The sequence below is a fragment of the Zootoca vivipara genome, chromosome 9, assembly GCF_965207765.1.
Source record: "Zootoca vivipara chromosome 9, rZooViv2.hap1.1, whole genome shotgun sequence".
Classification (NCBI taxonomy): Eukaryota; Metazoa; Chordata; class Lepidosauria; order Squamata; family Lacertidae; genus Zootoca; species Zootoca vivipara.
In genome coordinates, this window is record NC_142592.1 from 40,758,366 (window position 1) to 40,776,329 (window position 17,964).

Here is a 17,964-nt window from a genome sequence, read left to right on the forward strand (position 1 = left end):
GAATTAAATCCTATTTTCACAGCGCGGGCTTTTTGCATGTTTAGTTGGAAGAAAGCCCCGTAAGCCAGGTAAGTTTGCACAGGATAAGACTGCATGGAGGAAATCTCATTGAACATTGCCGAACTTGCTTCCCAGAAAATAGGATAGCTTGGGGTTGCCTTGTAAAATGTAAGTTGTAACTGGGATGTTTGATCATGACCAGGGGCCTGAAAGGAAGTTGGCTTACGAAATGGTGCAGCAAGGAGCATCATGGGTTGAAATCAGCACCCGTCATTGGTAGGCCTATAGCTTGAAATGTGCAAAATATTTTACCATCTTCATTTATACATTTCCACTGTTTTGCGCTGTCTGTCACATGTACAACTATCTACCTGTTGGACAGAAGCTGTGTGTGTCCAAGGTGCAATGAGTCCCTGGCTCTCTACTAGGGTTGCCAGACTCAATAGAGGACAGGACTTCTGTGCCTTTAATTGCCCTGCTCTCTTTTGAGTCTGGAAACCTTAAAGAGAAACCAGCAGACCCTTTGTTTAATTTCCAAGCAAAGGGTCTGCTGGTTTCTCTTTAAGGTTTCCAGACTCAAAAGAGAGCAGGGCAATTAAAGGCACAGAACTCCTGTCCTCTATTGCAGTGTTTCCCAACCTTGTGCCTCCAGATGTTTTGGGACTACAACTCCCATCACTCCTAGCTAGCAAGACCAGTGGTCAGGAATTATGGGAGTTGTAGTCCCAGAACATCTGGAGGCACAAGGTTGGGAAACACTGCTCTATTGAGTCTGGCAACCCTACTCTCTACAAATAATTTTGTTCCCTTGAGCCTAAGGTGGCTGACCTGGAAAAGTCTGAGAGGATGGATGATGAGGCCTTTGGGGACATTATAGCTATGTTCCACTCCAGGGATGATAGTTTCCCTGCTGCAGGGAAAATAAGGACCCCATGCACCTTTTTCAGCTTCTCTGACTGAGCTAAACTGCTGCAGTTTGGATACTACGTTTCCATCCCTGATATTGGTAGCCTAGCCTTCACACACATGCATACACATTGTTATCCCTATAAGCACTGCATCCAAAACCTCAGTTTCCTGGCTATATTCAAGCCGTCTTGTCACAATGAGAGAAATTTTGCTCTTAACGAAATACATTGAAGCTAACAGCTCCAATGGTCCAATGTAGCCTCCCCTGGTGGCCACTACAGGTGAGTTTAGCCTTGAAAGTTGAATAGAATTGCTGTCCCGTTATAATTTGCAAGCAAAAAGTGATGGGGAACAGCAGGAGTCACTAAGGATTCATACCAGCTTCCAATCCACAGAGGTACAGTAAAAGGCTCCATTCTCTTGTTTGCAGCGCAGCAAAAGTCATGTGGCCAGTGAAACATTTTCATTTCTGAGCTGGAGTTGTAGCTGCCAACTTTCTTCTAGCAGTGCCCTGGCCTGTTGTGTCATCAGAAGTAGATGAAATGTCCTCTGCTTCTTGTGCATGCCAGGAAAAGCTTTACCTTCTGAATTCCTGTTGGAACAGAATTTATGGTTAGGCACATGAGCCTTGCCAGAACGAAGACTGGAGACCAGTGTGGAAAGTAGTTATTGTTTCTCCTTTTCACATTTGTTTAACACAAATGCATGGTTCCCCACACTTTTTGAGAGGAAATTGTGACAGGCAAGGCTCTGGTGCAAACACAGCTCTAGCTTAATAGTCCATAGAAACATCACCTGACAGGCTTAGCCGGCAAATAATTGAGAGGTTGCCCAACACTGAGTCAACACTTTAAAAACTAGATCAATCCTAGTAAAACTCATTTGCAACGATTATTTTGAATAGATCAGGTGTGTGTGTGGTATTTAGCAGCTTTCCCATGAGATCCAAGTTCCACTAAGTCAATCAGCTCTTAGTGGAACTCGGACCTTACTGGAAAGCAATGAATACTACACACCTCTTCATTCAAAATAATCCTAGTAAATGATTTTTACTGGACAAGCTGAATGATCTAAGCATCACATCATCAACAAGGGAATCAATGTTCATTTAAGGGAACAGGCTCGGAAAAGTGAATGTAATATACTTAACAGAATGTAATATACTTAACAGATGGAGCATCAGATTAAGCATCAACAGGAAATCTCTTATGAAGCAACATCTCCTGCATTCAGAGCCAGACTTACCCTTAGCCTTAGCCAGAGTGAGGCAGCTGCCTCAGGCAGCAGCTGTTGACAGGCAAGGAGCAGCAGGGAGGTGATAGAGAACAGAGTTGCAGCCTATGTGTTCCCTCCCAAGAGAGGTGCAGTGAGCCACACTGACCCACTGAAAGGATTGAAGTAAGATGGAATTGTCATTCCAGTCAATGTATACCCATGCCACCCTGTCCATCTCAGTCACCAAGTATTGTGGGCTGTGTTCTATACAATATATGTGTGGTGACAGGGAGAGAGGGAGGGAGGGAGGATGGAAAGGTGTCGGTGCCCAGATCCTGCTGTAATTTCACCATTCTTGCTATATTTATAAATAGTGTTTATTTTATTTAACAAACTTTATATAAGGACATAAGGAGAGCCTGCTGGCCCATCTAGTCCACCATCTTGTTCTCACAATGGCCAACCAGATGCCTGTGGGAAACTGACACGCAGGACCGAAACAGAAGAGCACTCTCCCTTCTTAGGAAGGTGGGGGAGAACTTATGAAAAGGCAAGGGCCTATTACCTCTGCTTAAAGACCTCCAAAGAAGGACAGTCCACCAACTTCTGAGAGAGTCCGTCCCACTGCTGAACAGCTCTTACAGTCAGAAAGTTCTTCCTGATGTCTAATCGGAATTTCTTGTTACTTTAATCCATTGCCTTGCGACATTTCTATTTTTGCTCTTTGAATAGCAGAAACACATAACAAGCTACTTTTTGACATCCCTCATTTTCAAAATAAATTTGTTGTGGGGCAATGTGAGGGGTACTGTTTGAGAAACGGAACCCCAAAGGCTCCTTTTGCACATAGAACAAGTTGAGCAGTTTGGGGGTCCTGGTCCACACAGATTGGCTGATGGATTGATTAATGATAGCACTATCAATGTGCATGGTGCTTTAAGTATTAGAGAACAAGTCCCTGCCCTGAGTAACTATCAATATGAAATACAACAGAAGGGAGATAAAACAGGGAAGGATATGAAGACAGAGGTATCCAAGTCTGATGAAGGTGGTCCTGAATTCATGCCTTGGTCAATCCAACAGTGGGCATTCAGAAACACATAATCTGCTGCTAGAGAACACTAGCTCAGCACCATTGTGTTTTTGCTTTCCTATATCATCTCTCAATCTACAACTTGCCCACAGCTGACTATCAAGACATTGCAAGACCAGTTTCTCTTCTGCATCCCAATTCAGTCAAAATAATACAGTGCTCACTGGTTAATAGGTAACACCAAGAGACTGACCTCTTCTGTGTGATCTTCTACCTAGCACCAAACATGCACATACACAGTGACTAGAACCTCTCTACAGTATTGAGAATGAGCAATAGGGGTTTTTTGTCCATAACTGACCTTGGACCACCCCCCTCTCCGAATGCAGCACGATTTCAAAAGCACTTCTATTGACAGATGCATTATTGGACTGGCTTTTTCAAATACTGGCTTAAAGCAACTCTGGAATTCATGAACCTTTGGACTTTCATACATTTTTGGACAAACTGGTCCATACACACGTTGCCTAACTTACTCCTGGAAGCCACTGTTTGGTGATGACTTTGCACCAGTGTACTCCATGGTGTTTTCTTGCTACAATCTGGGAACATGAGCTTCATTTGCCCTTGGATTTACCCTCTCTCTTTTGCTGAAGTGCTTTTGACAAATTGCAAGGAAGGAAAGTTTAAAAACTAACCAGTACCCTCCCCCCCCCTAATTTCTCCCTCTTGTCAGTGCTTCCAGCTCTCACCCTTTTGTCTCCATATACACTATACTGCATTTGGCGCACTGCTGCTTCCCCTCCCCCTCCCATCTGGGTTACCGTAGTTTTCGGTAATTGGTCTTGCAGTTGCTCCATGAATAAAATCCCTTTTCTGGAAAAGCTCTGATTTCCTCTTTCCCTCCCAGGAATTGTACAAGATAATTGTATAGGATACTGAAACTACAGAGTTCCTCTTGTGCTCCTACTGATCTGGTTAAACATACTAGTTTTGGGGCACCAGCTGCACTGGACTGACAGGAGACTGTTCTCCAGCACAAGTAAAATATTGAGTGGCAAAAAGCAAAGGTTTCCATACCAATCATCTGGCATCACAATGACATCAGGTGGCCCAATTTTGCCAATGTGGTCTGCAATTAAACCGGCAAAGGCACAGCCCTGTGCTTTGCAAGCACTGATGATCAGCTGATTGTTGGGGCTTACAAAGCACCATATAGGAGCTTTACTTGGGGTTTTGCAAGCCCTCTTTCTGCTCAGCTTTGTCTTTACCTGCCCTATACCCAGTGCTGATACTCACCACGACATTGTTACAGTAAGTGCCACGATTTTGACCAGTGTTGGGGGGTGGGGGAAGGTGCCAGTACTGTGTATCCTTGAGTACCCCCAGAAATACCTGACTTAATACGTGACCACTCTGGCACCACAGCAAAATCCCACCAGCCATTTGGGTTCTGGATGGGCTTCCTATCTGAAAAGAAAAGTAGGTTTCAGACATGTATAGGGACATAGGGATCAAACAAGCATGGTAACACATTTGGACAGGGAGACTTGTGTGTCATGGGCTTTGGTTCTTTCTCTACCAGCATCAAAAAGGAATCACTTTCCTGGAAAGCCTTTGTCACAGTTCCTTAATGAACTGGTTTGGTCCTAGAGGAGGAGGGGAGGAGCTTCTGTGAAAAGACCCACTAATCTGCTTCCTGGCAGGAGGAAAATTGGCTCAATCTTTCACTTACCAAAATATAAGGATTCTTAAAGGAACCTGTAAAGAGAAAGATGTAGTGTAAATCTACTTATTAAAAAGAGCTACAGACCTCTTTCTTTTTTTAAACAATCCCAGGTATATAGCGGTGTTACAATTTTTTAATGAATATATTCCAAATAATAATTGTCTGGGTAATATTAGAAGCAGGTTTTTTTCTGGGGGTACTCCAGGATATACAGTACTGGCAGCTCCCCCCCCAAAAAAAAAGTTAAAAGTGTGGCATTTATTATACCTCATGGTTAGTACCAGCACCATATACACTGGTTACAAGCATATTTCAGATGCATTGAATTTCAGTATTATTTAGAGATTTCTAGCTTTTGCTAATTTATCCAGAGACTCAAAATCCTAGGCAGCAATTGCACAAGTAGGGTAGAAACATATAGAAGCCCAGAAACCATTTGATGACTCAGGAGGATTGTTTTGTCTCCTTGGCAGGTGTTTCTGTCAAAACCTTGGTTGATCTCTGGAATCAAGAAATGGCCTGGGTGGTTGACAGAAGGTACTCCTGAGCATCCCCACCCACCAGGCAAAACTTGGGTTGATGAAACGGTAGGCATGATGGAGACTAGAGATGGAGAAAAACTCATTATTAATCCAAGGAGGCCTAGACTAGACTTCATGTTAGGACCTCTTGTAGTAATGAATTCTAGTTTGACTATGCATTGTGCAAAGTAATTAATTCATTTTGCCTGTTCAGAGTCTTCTAACATTCAGCTTCACTGGATGGTTGTAATAGGGAGAAGGAAAAACGTTTCTCTCTGCCCATTTTTTCCACTTCCTAGGTCCCTGTACAATTTGATACAACTTGGATGCCACAGTTAGAGCAAATCCAGTGGATAGAACTTCAGCAACCCCATGCCATGAATACTTCTCAGTTTGTGAAGTCCAATGATGTGGAAAGGATACATAGGAGGTACGAAGTCAACTACTCGCAAACCTCAACTCTTGCCTGCTGCCAAGAGCGCTTTTGGTCACCCTGAACTGCTGTTCCAGCTGCATCTGTTCCTACAGAAGTCAGATCTATCAATTTTCTAGAAAAAGAGGTGCCGGAACTCTCCATTGAACACCTCCCTTGTTTTCTTAGAATGGCAATGGCGCCCACCTGAGAGGTCCCAGAGTTGACTTCCGGCTTAAAAAAACACCTGGAGTGATCCATGGTGACCCCCCCTTTCTTCTCTATCAAGACCAGATTACTGCAAAGTGCTCTACATGGACCACCTCTGAAAAACATCCAGAAATGGGTCATTGGCACCGAATGTGATAGTATGTTAACAGGAGCTAGTTCTGGGGGGGGGGGCGGGGGCGGCGGCACATTACACCTCTGTTAGAATAGTTGCATCAGCTTCTAGACTTGTTTCCAGGCACAATTCAAAGTGCTGATTTTTTAACCCTTTAAAGCTGAAAACAACTTGGGGGCATGATATTATTCTATTTATTTTTATTTTTGCTTCTGCTTCTGATTTTATTTTTGATTGCTATTACGGTAATTCTGCTTTTAATAAAAGTGTCCAGTAGCACCTTAGACTCAGAGACCAGCTAAGTTTGTTCTGGGTATAAGCTTTCATGTGCATGCACACTTCTTCAGATACCTCTGCTTTTAATGTTACTGTCTGCTGCCTTGGGACTAGAGTGAAAAGCAGACTACAAATACTTAAAATACTGCCTTATGAGCCTCCCTGCTCTTTAAGACCAGCAGGGCAGCCTCTTCCCTTGGTCCGAACCCTGGCTGAGCGAGCACATCCAGCAGGTACATAGGTCCTAGGATAAGCAACAGTATGGAACTCTGCCTAGTAAGGCTTGACTTTGCTCTGATGACCTGTCATATGGTTAAGAACAGGCATCCCCAAACTTCGGCCCTCCAAATGTTTTGGACTACAATTCCCATCTTCCCCAACCACTGGTCCTGTTAGCTAGGGATCATGGGAGTTGTAGGCCAAAACATCTGGAGGGCCGCAGTTTGGGGGTGCCTGGTTAAGAAGATATGACCTTCCCTGTCCTGCCGCTGCTCTGCATGCTTGAGATTTTACTGATCACTTGTTTTAAGGCAGGGGTCAGCAAACTTTTTCAGCAGGGGGCCGGTCCACTGTCCCTCAGACCTTGGGGGGGGCGGACTATATTTTGGGGAAAAATCTGAACAAATTCCTATGCCCCACAAATAACCTAGAGATGCATTTTAAATAAAAGGACACATTCTACTCATGTAAAAACACCAGGCAGGCCCCACAAATAACCCAGAGATGTATTTTAAATCAAAGCACACATTCTACTCATATAAAAACATGCTGGTTCCTGGACTGTCTGTGGGCCGAATTTAGAAGGTGATTGGGCCGCATCCGGCCCCCAGGCCTTAGTTTGGGGACCCCTGTTTTAAGGGATGCTTAAGTTGTTGTGTGTTGTTTTTTAAGTATGTTGGAAGCCCGCCGTTGAGCATTTAAACAAAAACCCTTGAAAGGTGGGATAAAAATGTGCGCTAAAAATACAGAGTAGTTAATAAATGTATTTAAACTGAATTAATTTATCGACTGAATCATTAAAAAGCAAACAAGCAACCAGCTACCAGTTTTCTAATCCTTGGCATTAAATTTGCTTTTGTGGCTTGTAGGATTTTGCTTGCCACGCTCTGTAGCAGCCTCAAGTGCACAAGAGCACCAGGCACTAGGACAGGTGGCCCTGGGCCAATTGCTCTCTCTTCACTTAACACAGGATCCTTGTGAAGATGATAAAGTGTTGTGTGTGTGTGCTTTTAATAAATAAGGAGGGAGGGAGGGAGAGAGGGAGACCCTAGTGTATGTTACCTTGAGCTCCTGGGAGGAATGGCCGAACAAGAGAACTATGCAATGTACAAAATTAATGGAAGTTTCTCAGATGGGGCTGGAACTCTAGACGGGCCCTGCTGCTTCTGCGCCGAAATCCGTGCAGTGGAAATGCTAATTATCAACTGGCGGTCATTAATGCAAGCATTCCCCCTCATTTCGAACATGTTCTTTTGATTTTGCATTAATAGGCACCTTCTGTTGCGTCACACGGGCGGGGAGAAGAAGCGGAGTAGGGAAGAACCCCCGCCCCTTCTCTGCGTTTCTGAATAAGGGGGGCAATTGCGAGTTGTTCCTTAAGTGCCTATTCCTGGAATGAGGAACTTTGAGGCCGGTTCCTTGGGCAGCGCGCGAGTTTCCCGCACGCGACGCGCTGCAAAACTGCTGCCCCCCCCACCTCCGCCGGGAAGCCCGCGCGCCTGGAGCTGGAGCTGCGCGTTGCTCTCGCTCGGAAGAGCTCCGCAGTTCCCAAATCTTACTCTTCACTTGGTTCCTTGTCTTATTTTTTAATACTCGATTGGGGGGCGGGCGGGACTTTTCTCTCCTATCCTTCACTGAGAGGTTTGGTGGGGATTTACCCCCCATTAAACAGCCAAAGAGAGGCGTTCGCAGTTTTGCAAATTGAGTACATTTCTTTCTCCATGCAGAAACCTTTCAGGGTTCTCCAGCAAGAGGAAAGCCAACGAAAAGATTTCCCTGCTTTGTAGCAAAGTGCAATGAAGTACCGTAAGTATGCAAAGTTCCTTTTGTTTTTTTGAGCTGCTTCAGGGAAGACCGGGAAGGGGGGGGGTCGACTGGAAGCGGAGGGGTTTTTTGGGGGGGTATAGGGAATATCTGGTTCCCCTACCAGTTAAGCCACCGACGTCATGAAGGTAAGAGAGCCAGACTGAAGCTGCAAACCTAACCCCACTTACCTGGGAGGAATCCCTAATTCATAAGACTTACTAGAGAGTAGCTGTGCTTAGGACCCTGGTGCAAGCAAGTTAACTTTGGCTCTCCTTGAAATAGAAGATGCTGATGTTAAATCCTGACTGGGACCTAAGTTCAATGGACTTAGTCTGGATCCAGCCCTATATCTATAACTGAAAAAACTGGCCGTTCTCCTAAGTGTTGCTGTTGTTTCCCCGCGCAAGGCTTTCGGATAGCTGCCGAAGCACGCAAACGGTGCGCCCGGCTCTCCTCCCGCGCTCGAAGGCAGCCGCGAGCCCCGCAAACAAAGCGCTCGGCTGCCAGGAATGCCGCGGAAGGATCCGCATCTGGGACCAATTAGTTGGGGATGTTCCTGCGAGCTAATCTGGCGGCGGGAACCGTGCGGTGGAAAGAGACCTAGTCCCCTCCCCCTTCTCTCTCCCCCCCCTCCCGATGGAAAGCTGTGCTGTTAGTTACCCCTGCCTGCTTCAAACGGGTTATTTGAGTCACATCTCGGGAAGGAAACCGTGGCTAACCTCAAAGCCTTTTTTAATAGCTCCTGGATATGAAGAGAGACTGCAAAAGTAGTTAAACAAGAACAGATGTTGGTGTTGCAAACACCGTGCCCTTGATTTAGAAGTCCGGACTTGATTTAGAGCAGCCAACCCTAGAAAGCTGTAGAAATCTGGTGGCAATTGCCCAATCAAGAAGAGCCCCTGCAGGATCAGGCCCAAGACCAGTCTGGTCCAGCCCCCTGTTCTCGCAGTAGCCAACCAGATGCTTATGGGAAGCTCACAACAAGTAGGACCTGAGTGCAAGAGATACCCCCCACTTGTGACTCCTATTAAGTGGGGCTCTGCCTTTGGCATTGGATATAATAACCATTGTATCTTTCATGGATTTGCCTAACTCTCTTTTAAAGCTGGTGGTTATTGCTGCATCTTTTTAGGAGCCAATTCCAACATTCAGCTTCATTGGATGGCTGTGGGTTCTAATATTACAAAGAGTGTGAGAGAGAGCCTGCTCCGTGTCCACTTTCTTCATCCTCTGAATGGTCTTCTTCCTGGTCTTCTTACCCCAGATGTTTACTTGGAAGTAGGGTCCTCTTTCTTCACTGAGACATATGCCACTTAAGTAAGTATGCATCTGATTGTTGCTTTAAAGTCTTTGCAATGTGACTTAGAACAGTTTGTGTCGCTTCTGTCCATTGTGCTACCACTTCAGGGGCTCCCACTTGGAATAGGCTTGCTAAACGCAGGCTAGTTCACTATGAGCCCCTTGACGTTCTTCTTCAAAGCTTAGAAAAGCATAGAATTGGAACCGGATGGGGCATTGGAGATCCTTTAATCCAGTCCTGTGCTCGGTGCTGGATCTTGTACCAAACACATCCCTGAGAAATGACTACCTAATCTTATATTGCCATGCCCTATTTTAAACACATGATCTGCTTCTTTCAAAGCAAGGGTTTGTTTGTTGGTCACTTGGAAGCCTGCACTTAGTTGCCAAGTAATCTGAAAATAATTGTAAAATGCAGGTGCTGTAATATAGGCAGCATTGTAACAAATTATATTTTGAAATATAGGAATTTCTATGTATGGTAATACTGGATTTGTTAGCAGGCTCTTGGCTGTAAGCTGGTACCACTGAATGCTTAATATTTATGTTGCTCACTCCTGAGTACTTGCATTATATGGCACAAAGGATGAGATTGTTTGGAGCAGGAGGACAGTTACCTAATAATGCTGCTTAGTATTTGGAATACTGTCTACTGGATGCTACACCTCAAAAAGGGTTTTGTGGGGCTGGAGAAAGTTCAGAAAAGGACAACAAAAACAGTCAAGGGACTAGAGCACCTCCCCTGTGAGAAGTTAAAATGCTTGCAGATTTTTGGTTTAGAAAATTTATTGGGAAACATAAATGGGGAAAGTGCCATTGCAGTCATTGTTCAAAACATGCTTTGCCTTTCCTTAAAATGTGCTGTATTGCCAGTATTTTTGTCATTTTATCTGCATTCCTAAAATGGCTAAATATGCTCTATGTGCTCCAAAGTGCTTCCGTTCCATTAATGTGGGGGCAAGATGGTAGGAAGAGTTAGGGGAAGGGTGAGATTTCTTGGGCACGAATTTTGAGTGAGTTCTCCCTTAGTAAAATATATAATTTGCAGCTACTATGTTCTGTGTTCCTGTGTGGAAAAAAGTGGGGTCATATGGATTTACGAAGTTCAGACTATATCTATTTGGTATAATATTGGTATTTTGAGAGCAGGTGACAAATGAATATGAACATATCTATGTTCTCAAGAGCAGCTGGCAGGTTGCCATATTTCAAACAGTTAAATTCAAAAAGTAAAATTGAGCTTTTTTAAAATAAAAAAAGCTTTTTGGGGAAAACCTATCCGCAAAATAGTGATTTTAAGTTTTTTGAGCTGTTTACGCTGCTTCTTCCATTGCATTCTCATGCATCTGGGTTTTCCCTGACATTTTGACGGTTCAGCAAAATTCCCCCTGGCACCATTTTTACACCCGAAAACCAGGACATGTCATGAATTTTTCTGACATATGGCAAGCCTAGAGTAGCATCATTTATAACTTAGTTTGTAACAAAATCTGGTCAGTCACAATGAGTGTAGGGCATAATTTGGTGCACTATTTTTGGTATTAAATAGTTGTCCAATATAGTCTGATGAGGAGTGCTGCATTGTAACCAAAATAGTAGATACAAATGCTTTACTCGAATGTTACTCGAATGTTAAGATTCACAAAACTTAACATTTTAATGAATAAACCACCTGCCATCTTGTTCGGATTGAGAAATAAAACAAATGAACCTCCTTAGGCTGCATTGGCAACACATTCCTATAATGTTCCTGTTCCGTCACAGAACTGCTGCATAACCCAGAGATTCCTACCTTGTGAGTTGGTGCCAGTGGCATAAATTAATAAGTCAAAGGTAGTATCTTTCCTTAAGTGTGGAGCCCATGCTTATCTTTCTGTAAGGACAGCTGACCCCATTCTGAGATTGAAGTGGTTATATAGAACAGATTGCTGCCTCAAATAACCATGATTAGATCTTCATTGCTGTTTTATACTTATAATCAAATGTCTCATAACATTGCAAGATTGGCAAATGTGATTATTTCAATCATATAATTCATTTATAATAATTGTAAGCTAACTAAATAAAAAAGGTAACGTGCATTTGGAGGTGCTATCGTTTTCTCTCTCTGCCTTTCTAATCAGTGTGAAGATATAACAGGCTTTCTCTGGTGGTTTAATTATAGACTGGCAGCCCCTCTTCATGGCTTTACTTCGTTGGGGAGCGGACTAGTCTGTTAACAGGAAGAACCTCTGATACGAATTTGAGTCAGCACACTTCCAAGAACTGCTTTCAAGGTACTTGATAATGCATGTTCTCTCCTGTTCTGCTTTGCTGCTTTCTCCCCTAGTACTGTATCTCTTACGCTTATCAGTGTTTGCAGCCTCTATATTTTTCGGCCTCTTATCATTTTTGCTATTTGTTTACTTTTTTAAAAGTATTTATGTACTACCCTCTCATAGAATATCAGGATGGTGCACAGCAACATAAAAACTCAACACACACGCAACAGTGCAGAACAACAAATTTGCTAGCTAAGATTCTTCACGCTCGGTTTGGACTTTCAGTATCATCTTTGTGTGATAAGATGCCTCTCTGTTGGCAAATTTCATTTCTGCTCCAATCTAGAGTGAGACTTTGGGAGTTACAGTGGTACCTCGGTTTACAAACACAATTGGTTCCGGAAGTCTGTACTTAACCTGAAGCGTACTTAACCTGAAGCGAACTTTCCCATTGAAAGTAATGGAAAGTGGATTAATCCGTTCCAGACAGTTCCGCAGAGTACTTAAACTGAAAATACTCAAACCAAGGCATACTTAAACTGAGGTATGACTGTACTTTTCTCTTTGTAGTATCAAGTTCTCCCCGCCGCCTCCCCGCCCCCAAAATCAGGAGAGCAAATGGGGAGTGCAAAAGTCCCAGTTTATATATGCTGTTCTTTGTGCCAGTGATACTGTTTGACAGGAACTGATTTTGCAGCGCAGTCCACGTCTACTCAGCATTTTCAGCTTGGTCAGAGCATAGCATTTCTCTCTCTGCTCTTGAATTCCATAATTTCAGCAACGTTTTTTTCACATCGTCAAGAATTAATGCAATCCCAGGTCAGTTCCCTTATAAGGAGAGAAAACTGGAGAAATTGTGTTTTTATTGCCGTGTGTGAAAAGGAACATTTTCTCAGAATCACAATCCTTATGTAGGCAAAATAGGAGATAGCAAGAGGCTTGGGGGGAAAACCCAAGTTTTGCAAAAGTACAAAGAAACTTTTTGAGGTGGGGAGAACGGCTGCATTCATGTCAGCAGGCCAGGGGAAACCCATGCTTTGCAAAAATGCAAAGCAACTTCAGGGGAAAAACTAAGAGAGAAAAAACTCAACCCAGTGAAGATGGAGCATGTTCAGTGGTCACAGGATGCTGAGTGTGCGCATGGAGTGGGGGAGGGGAAGGAGGGGGTGGCAACAGAATGGAGTATCCTGGAAAAAACTGTGGCTGGAAGGAATCGTGAACACAAACTTTTCACACTGCAACATTTTGTTTTAGGATCTACTTCTATCTGTTCATTTACAAATATACAAAGTGGCACTAGTCTTAAGTTGGATCTGGGCTGATTTTGCAACTCATCACCACTCTAGTTTGCTTTTTGCAATTCAAACTGTTCCCCATCCTTTGGTGTGTGCCTGTGCACACAGAGAACACTGATTTCAGACTCTGCCCTGAGCAATAGTTGCAACCTTTGCAGTGCCCTTGAGTAGGCATGAACCATCAAAAGCCATAAAAGAAGCTGTCTGTCTATCTAATCTTCTTTTGATGCCCCACAAAAGCATTCCCCTAACATCAGTGCTTCATCTTAGGATATGAATATGTTGCTTTAGATTCCTCTCCAGAGATTCTCTCTTAATTTTACATCAGCATTGCTAATGGACTCACATTGTTGCCTTTTTAATCCATCTCCCATATAGCCTACCTTCCTTCAAGGAGCTCAAGGTGTTATATGCATGCACAATTTACCGCATTTTTCCATGTATAAGATGACATTTTTTCCCTGAATTTTTTGTGATAAATTGAGGGTCGTCTTCTACAAGGGTTAATATGCTAAGTAAGCAAGGGCTGGGGTAGCAGAGAAATGTTGGAGAGGAGGCTGCTTACCCGCTCTTTCCAGCTTAGGAAGAGTATTTGGTGAGTGCCAGTATGTGGTGTATTACGGCACCAGTTCCATCAGCCAGAGGGTGGGGGGGAATCCTCGGAAAAACTGCTCAACAGCTCAGCGAACTTACAAAAGAAACTCAACAACTGTTGAGGGCTCCAAAAATAGGGGTCATCTTATACATGGAGTCGTGTTATACACGGAAAAATACGGTATCTTAAAAACAACCCTGTGAGGTAGGTTAGGTTGAGAGACAATAACACACTGAGGTCCCCAGTGGAAATTTGAACCTTGGTCTGCCAAATCCCAGCCTAAGGGTTCACCCACATGGAAGTTTAATGTGGATTGAAGCAACCGGTGTATGTCTCTCTCTCTCTGATTTTTGTGGTGTCCACACAGCATCCCCATCCTAGTAACAGCTACTACTTCTCCCCACTAAATTTGGATTTTCCCAATCCACAGATAAATCTCAATAAAGGGAGAAAACCCAGTGTAAGATCACATGCTACTTGCCCATGAACGCAATGTATTTAAATGTGTGGTGATGGTTTTCTATTGCTACACTGTTTACTTCCATCAACCCAAAGGAAAGGATGTGGCCTTTTCTTTTTTACTGGTTGTTACTGAAGGTACTATCACGGTATTTTTATTTTTAAAACGTTACTGTTGCACAGAAGTGCTGTTGCACAAAACAGCTGTATTAAAATAAAAATAATAATTAATTGCTTTTGCAGGTACAGGAAGCAGGAAAGGAAAATGAGGGTAAAGGAAGCGGTAGTCTTTCATGCAAGCAGCTCCAGATCCTTTCCTGGTTTGAAGCAACATACACTTTTTTTATAAAAAGAAGAAGAAGTTGTTTGCTCTTCTTTGCAAATCTAGTACCTATATCTTCAGAGCAAGAATTACATTTTAAAAGGTATGGACAAACTACTTGGAGCAACACACACATTTTAAACTTGCTTTTACTGCTGTTTAGTGCAAATCTGGCATATTATGCATTAGGTTGTTTTTTAGTCTTGGGTCTATCTGTTTTTAATGCTTGTCGGTCATTTTGAGTTCATTTTTTTAAAGTGACACAATAATAGTATAAATGTGGGCCCACTAGTTCATTTATTACTGTTTCAGAAGCAATCTGTGCCTTTTGTCTCCAGCACCTGCAGTTGGAAGTTTTAAAGGCACTGAAAATAAGTTTTAATAAAGTATTTTATTGTTTAGTTCTTTATACCATGAGACGTTAAGAAAAAAGTTTGATGGTTCTTGGAAATGCAGAGAAATTATTCTGAAATGTGTGTTACAATTCCAAAGGATAGTGGAAACTTCAAATTCTGCCAAAAGCTGGGAGTGGGGCAGTTACGAGCTATTTTGGTACAATTCATAACTATGATTAGTCATGCCAGAACACTGAAGGCAACCATGTTGAAATAACCATTCTTTGCTGCCATTTGCTGCAAGAGACTAACATGGCTCCTTTCACCAGCCTGGTACCCTTCAGATATTTTTGACTTAAACTCCAATTGTCCCCAGTCATCTGAAGGGCACCAGGTTTGCAAAGCAAGTGTGGACTTCTGAGGTAGGGAAATAAACTACATACAGTGGTACCTTGGTTTACAAACACAATTGGTTCCGGGAGTCTGTACTTAACCTGAAGCGAACTTTCCCATTGAAAGTAATGGAAAGTGGATTAATCCGTTCCAGACAGGTTCGCGGAGTACTTAAACTGAAAATACTCAAACCGAGACGTACTTAAACCGAGGTATGACTGTACTAGTGACTACATACTAGTGCTCCCCAACTTTCTACTTGTTTGATTTTTACAGTGGTATTTAGATACAGCCGCTTCTGTCTTCCATATGCCATTGCTTACCTTAAATTCACCCCTTTTGCCCAAGGCCCCCAAACTTACCCTCTCATTGTGTGTGTGTGTGTGTGTGCGTGTGTGTTGCAGGACTGAATATAAAGACAATGGTGGCATCTTCCTGTGATTTGCAGGCTCTCTGAGAGATGATCGGAGAGAAGGCAGATGAACAAACTCGGCAGCTTTTCCGCTTCACAGAGGCAAAGCCAAGAATCTCCTTTTAGCCCAACGTCAACCAGATTGTTGTCTCACTACCGTGCATTTCATGATCATGAATGGGAAGTGGTGGAACGGTCGCTTGGCCTCCTGCAGGCCAGTGGATTTTACTGGGGCCCTTTGTCTGTTCATGAGGCCCATGCTAGGCTACTGCAAGAGCCAGTGGGGACCTACTTGCTGCGAGACAGCTCACAGGGAAACTGCCTTTTCAGCCTCAGCGTCCGCATGCCGTCTGGACCCGTCAGCCTCCGGATCTCTTTCCGCAAAGGCTACTTTTGGCTGAAGGACTGGTTTTCGGACTGTGTACTGAGGTTGCTTGAACTAGTGGTGGCAGGAACCCGGACTAAACCCCTCCACTGTGATGCAATGGGAGAAGCTCCTCTAGTATTTTCTGAGCCCCTCTGCAGGGATCTTAGGACTGTGCCCACGCTGCAGGAACTCTGCCAACGTGCCTTACCTGCTTCCAGCAGGACTGGGCAGGGCAGTTGTTGGACTCTATCTCTTCGTTGGCAACAGAAATGCCAAAATGTGTATGGCAGGCAAAAATACGCAAATATTGATGCCGCCAATGCGCTAACAGAATGAGTCATTGCTTTTCTTGCTTTCTTAGGGTCTGTTTCAGATTCATTTTATAGGCTGGAGGTAAACATTGCCTTTCATCCACAACTTGGTATTCCAGCTGCCTAAGCCAGTCTTTCCTGATGGAACATTGAAACTTGGTTTCACAGATCTGATGCTGAGATAGGACTTAGTTGAATGCTGATCTCTAGAACCAGAGAGGCATTGTTCTGTGTATATGGGAGATTATTGGAAAACTTAGGCTGCTACCACTTACCTGCGAGTAAGCTTCATTTAACTCAACAAAACTCACTTTGAGTCGACATGTAGTCGTAGAAGACATCACTGTTGTAACTGCAGCCAAGCCTCCTTTTCAGCAGTGTCTCTAGCCTTTCTCCTCCATGCATCTCCCTAAATTCTCTTTCCCACCGGGGACTGTCCTCATTGTGTCAGGGTAGGAAGTAGAAGGCTTTTATTTTAGCACTTCCCAGCAACTTCATTATTTGGCTTAAGATTAGCATTATTTTATAAGAAAAATGTGAGTCTTTAATACAGTAGTCAAGATTATTGTATTCGATGATTCACACTTAAGTGGAATTTAATAATTATTAAAAAGAATCTATATCAGATTAAAGTAAAACCAAACAACCCCAACTACCTAAAACAAGTGGTATTCAATTGAACAAGGGATTCAATTGAGAATAAGAAATGTAAAAGGTGCATATTCAGAGTAAAAGGGTAAGTAGAGGTTTTTCTCTAGGTCTAGGCTTACTCAGGCTATAATCCTATACCCTCTTACCTGGGGACAAGCCCCACAGAACTCACATTGAACATCCAAATAGGCACAAATAGGCAGTATAATAATAATTTAGTAATTGTCCTAATCTGCAGTGATTAAAAAAGGTGCCTGAAAAGCATTTAATTGTATTTATTTAGTGAGTCTTGTAAAAAAGTATGCTGCTATCATTCAGTGGGGGAGAAATGGGAAGAACTCTTCTTTAAATGTGTTCATCCTCCTTTTTGTAAAGCAGCAGTTTCATAAAAGCGAACTCAATTACTGTAATGTACATAGCTGCCAAGTCCGGGTCGTAAAGATCCGGGATCGGCAGCACGCGCATGACCGGAAGTTGCGTGACGCAACTTCCGGTGGCGCTTCGCCCTTCTATGGGCATCAGAAAATGGCGGCGCCAGCGCCGGAAGTCGCTTCCGCGTATGACCGGAAACACGTAAAAGCGACTTCCGGCGCCGCCATTTTCTGATGCCCATAGAAGGGCAAAGCGCCACCGGAAGTCGCGTCACGCAACTTCCGGCGCCGGCGGCGCCATTTTCTGCTGCCCATTGAAGGGCAAAGCGGCACCAGAAAAATGGCTGCCGGGAAGAAGCGAATTTAAGGGAGAATGCCGGGATTTATCGCCAAACGGGATACCGCCGGGAAACAGTAAGAAAAAAGGGGT

At 43.5% G+C, this 17,964-nt stretch overlaps 1 protein-coding gene across 5 annotated transcripts; it reads left to right on the forward strand.

Moving 5' to 3' along the window:
• The first annotated feature begins 7,972 nt into the window (after positions 1 to 7,972).
• LOC118090707 (suppressor of cytokine signaling 1-like) lies at positions 7,973 to 17,573 on the forward strand. 5 transcript variants are annotated; one of them, XR_015945865.1, is made up of 5 exons: positions 7,973 to 8,463; positions 9,596 to 9,780; positions 11,927 to 12,038; positions 14,616 to 14,797; positions 15,827 to 17,573. XR_015945865.1 is itself a non-coding variant. In XM_088652068.1 (2 exons), exon 2 carries the CDS (start codon positions 15,902 to 15,904, stop codon positions 16,535 to 16,537), a length of 636 nt encoding a protein of 211 aa, XP_088508194.1. In that variant the 5' UTR covers positions 14,661 to 14,797; positions 15,827 to 15,901; the 3' UTR covers positions 16,538 to 17,573. The 5 variants fall into 5 exon arrangements, 2 of the variants coding, with proteins under 2 accessions (XP_088508194.1, XP_088508195.1); XR_015945866.1 differs by having other exon boundaries at positions 8,044 to 8,463; positions 11,886 to 12,038; positions 15,871 to 17,573; XR_015945864.1 differs by having other exon boundaries at positions 8,139 to 8,463; positions 11,886 to 12,038.
• The last annotated feature ends 391 nt before the right edge of the window (positions 17,574 to 17,964 follow it).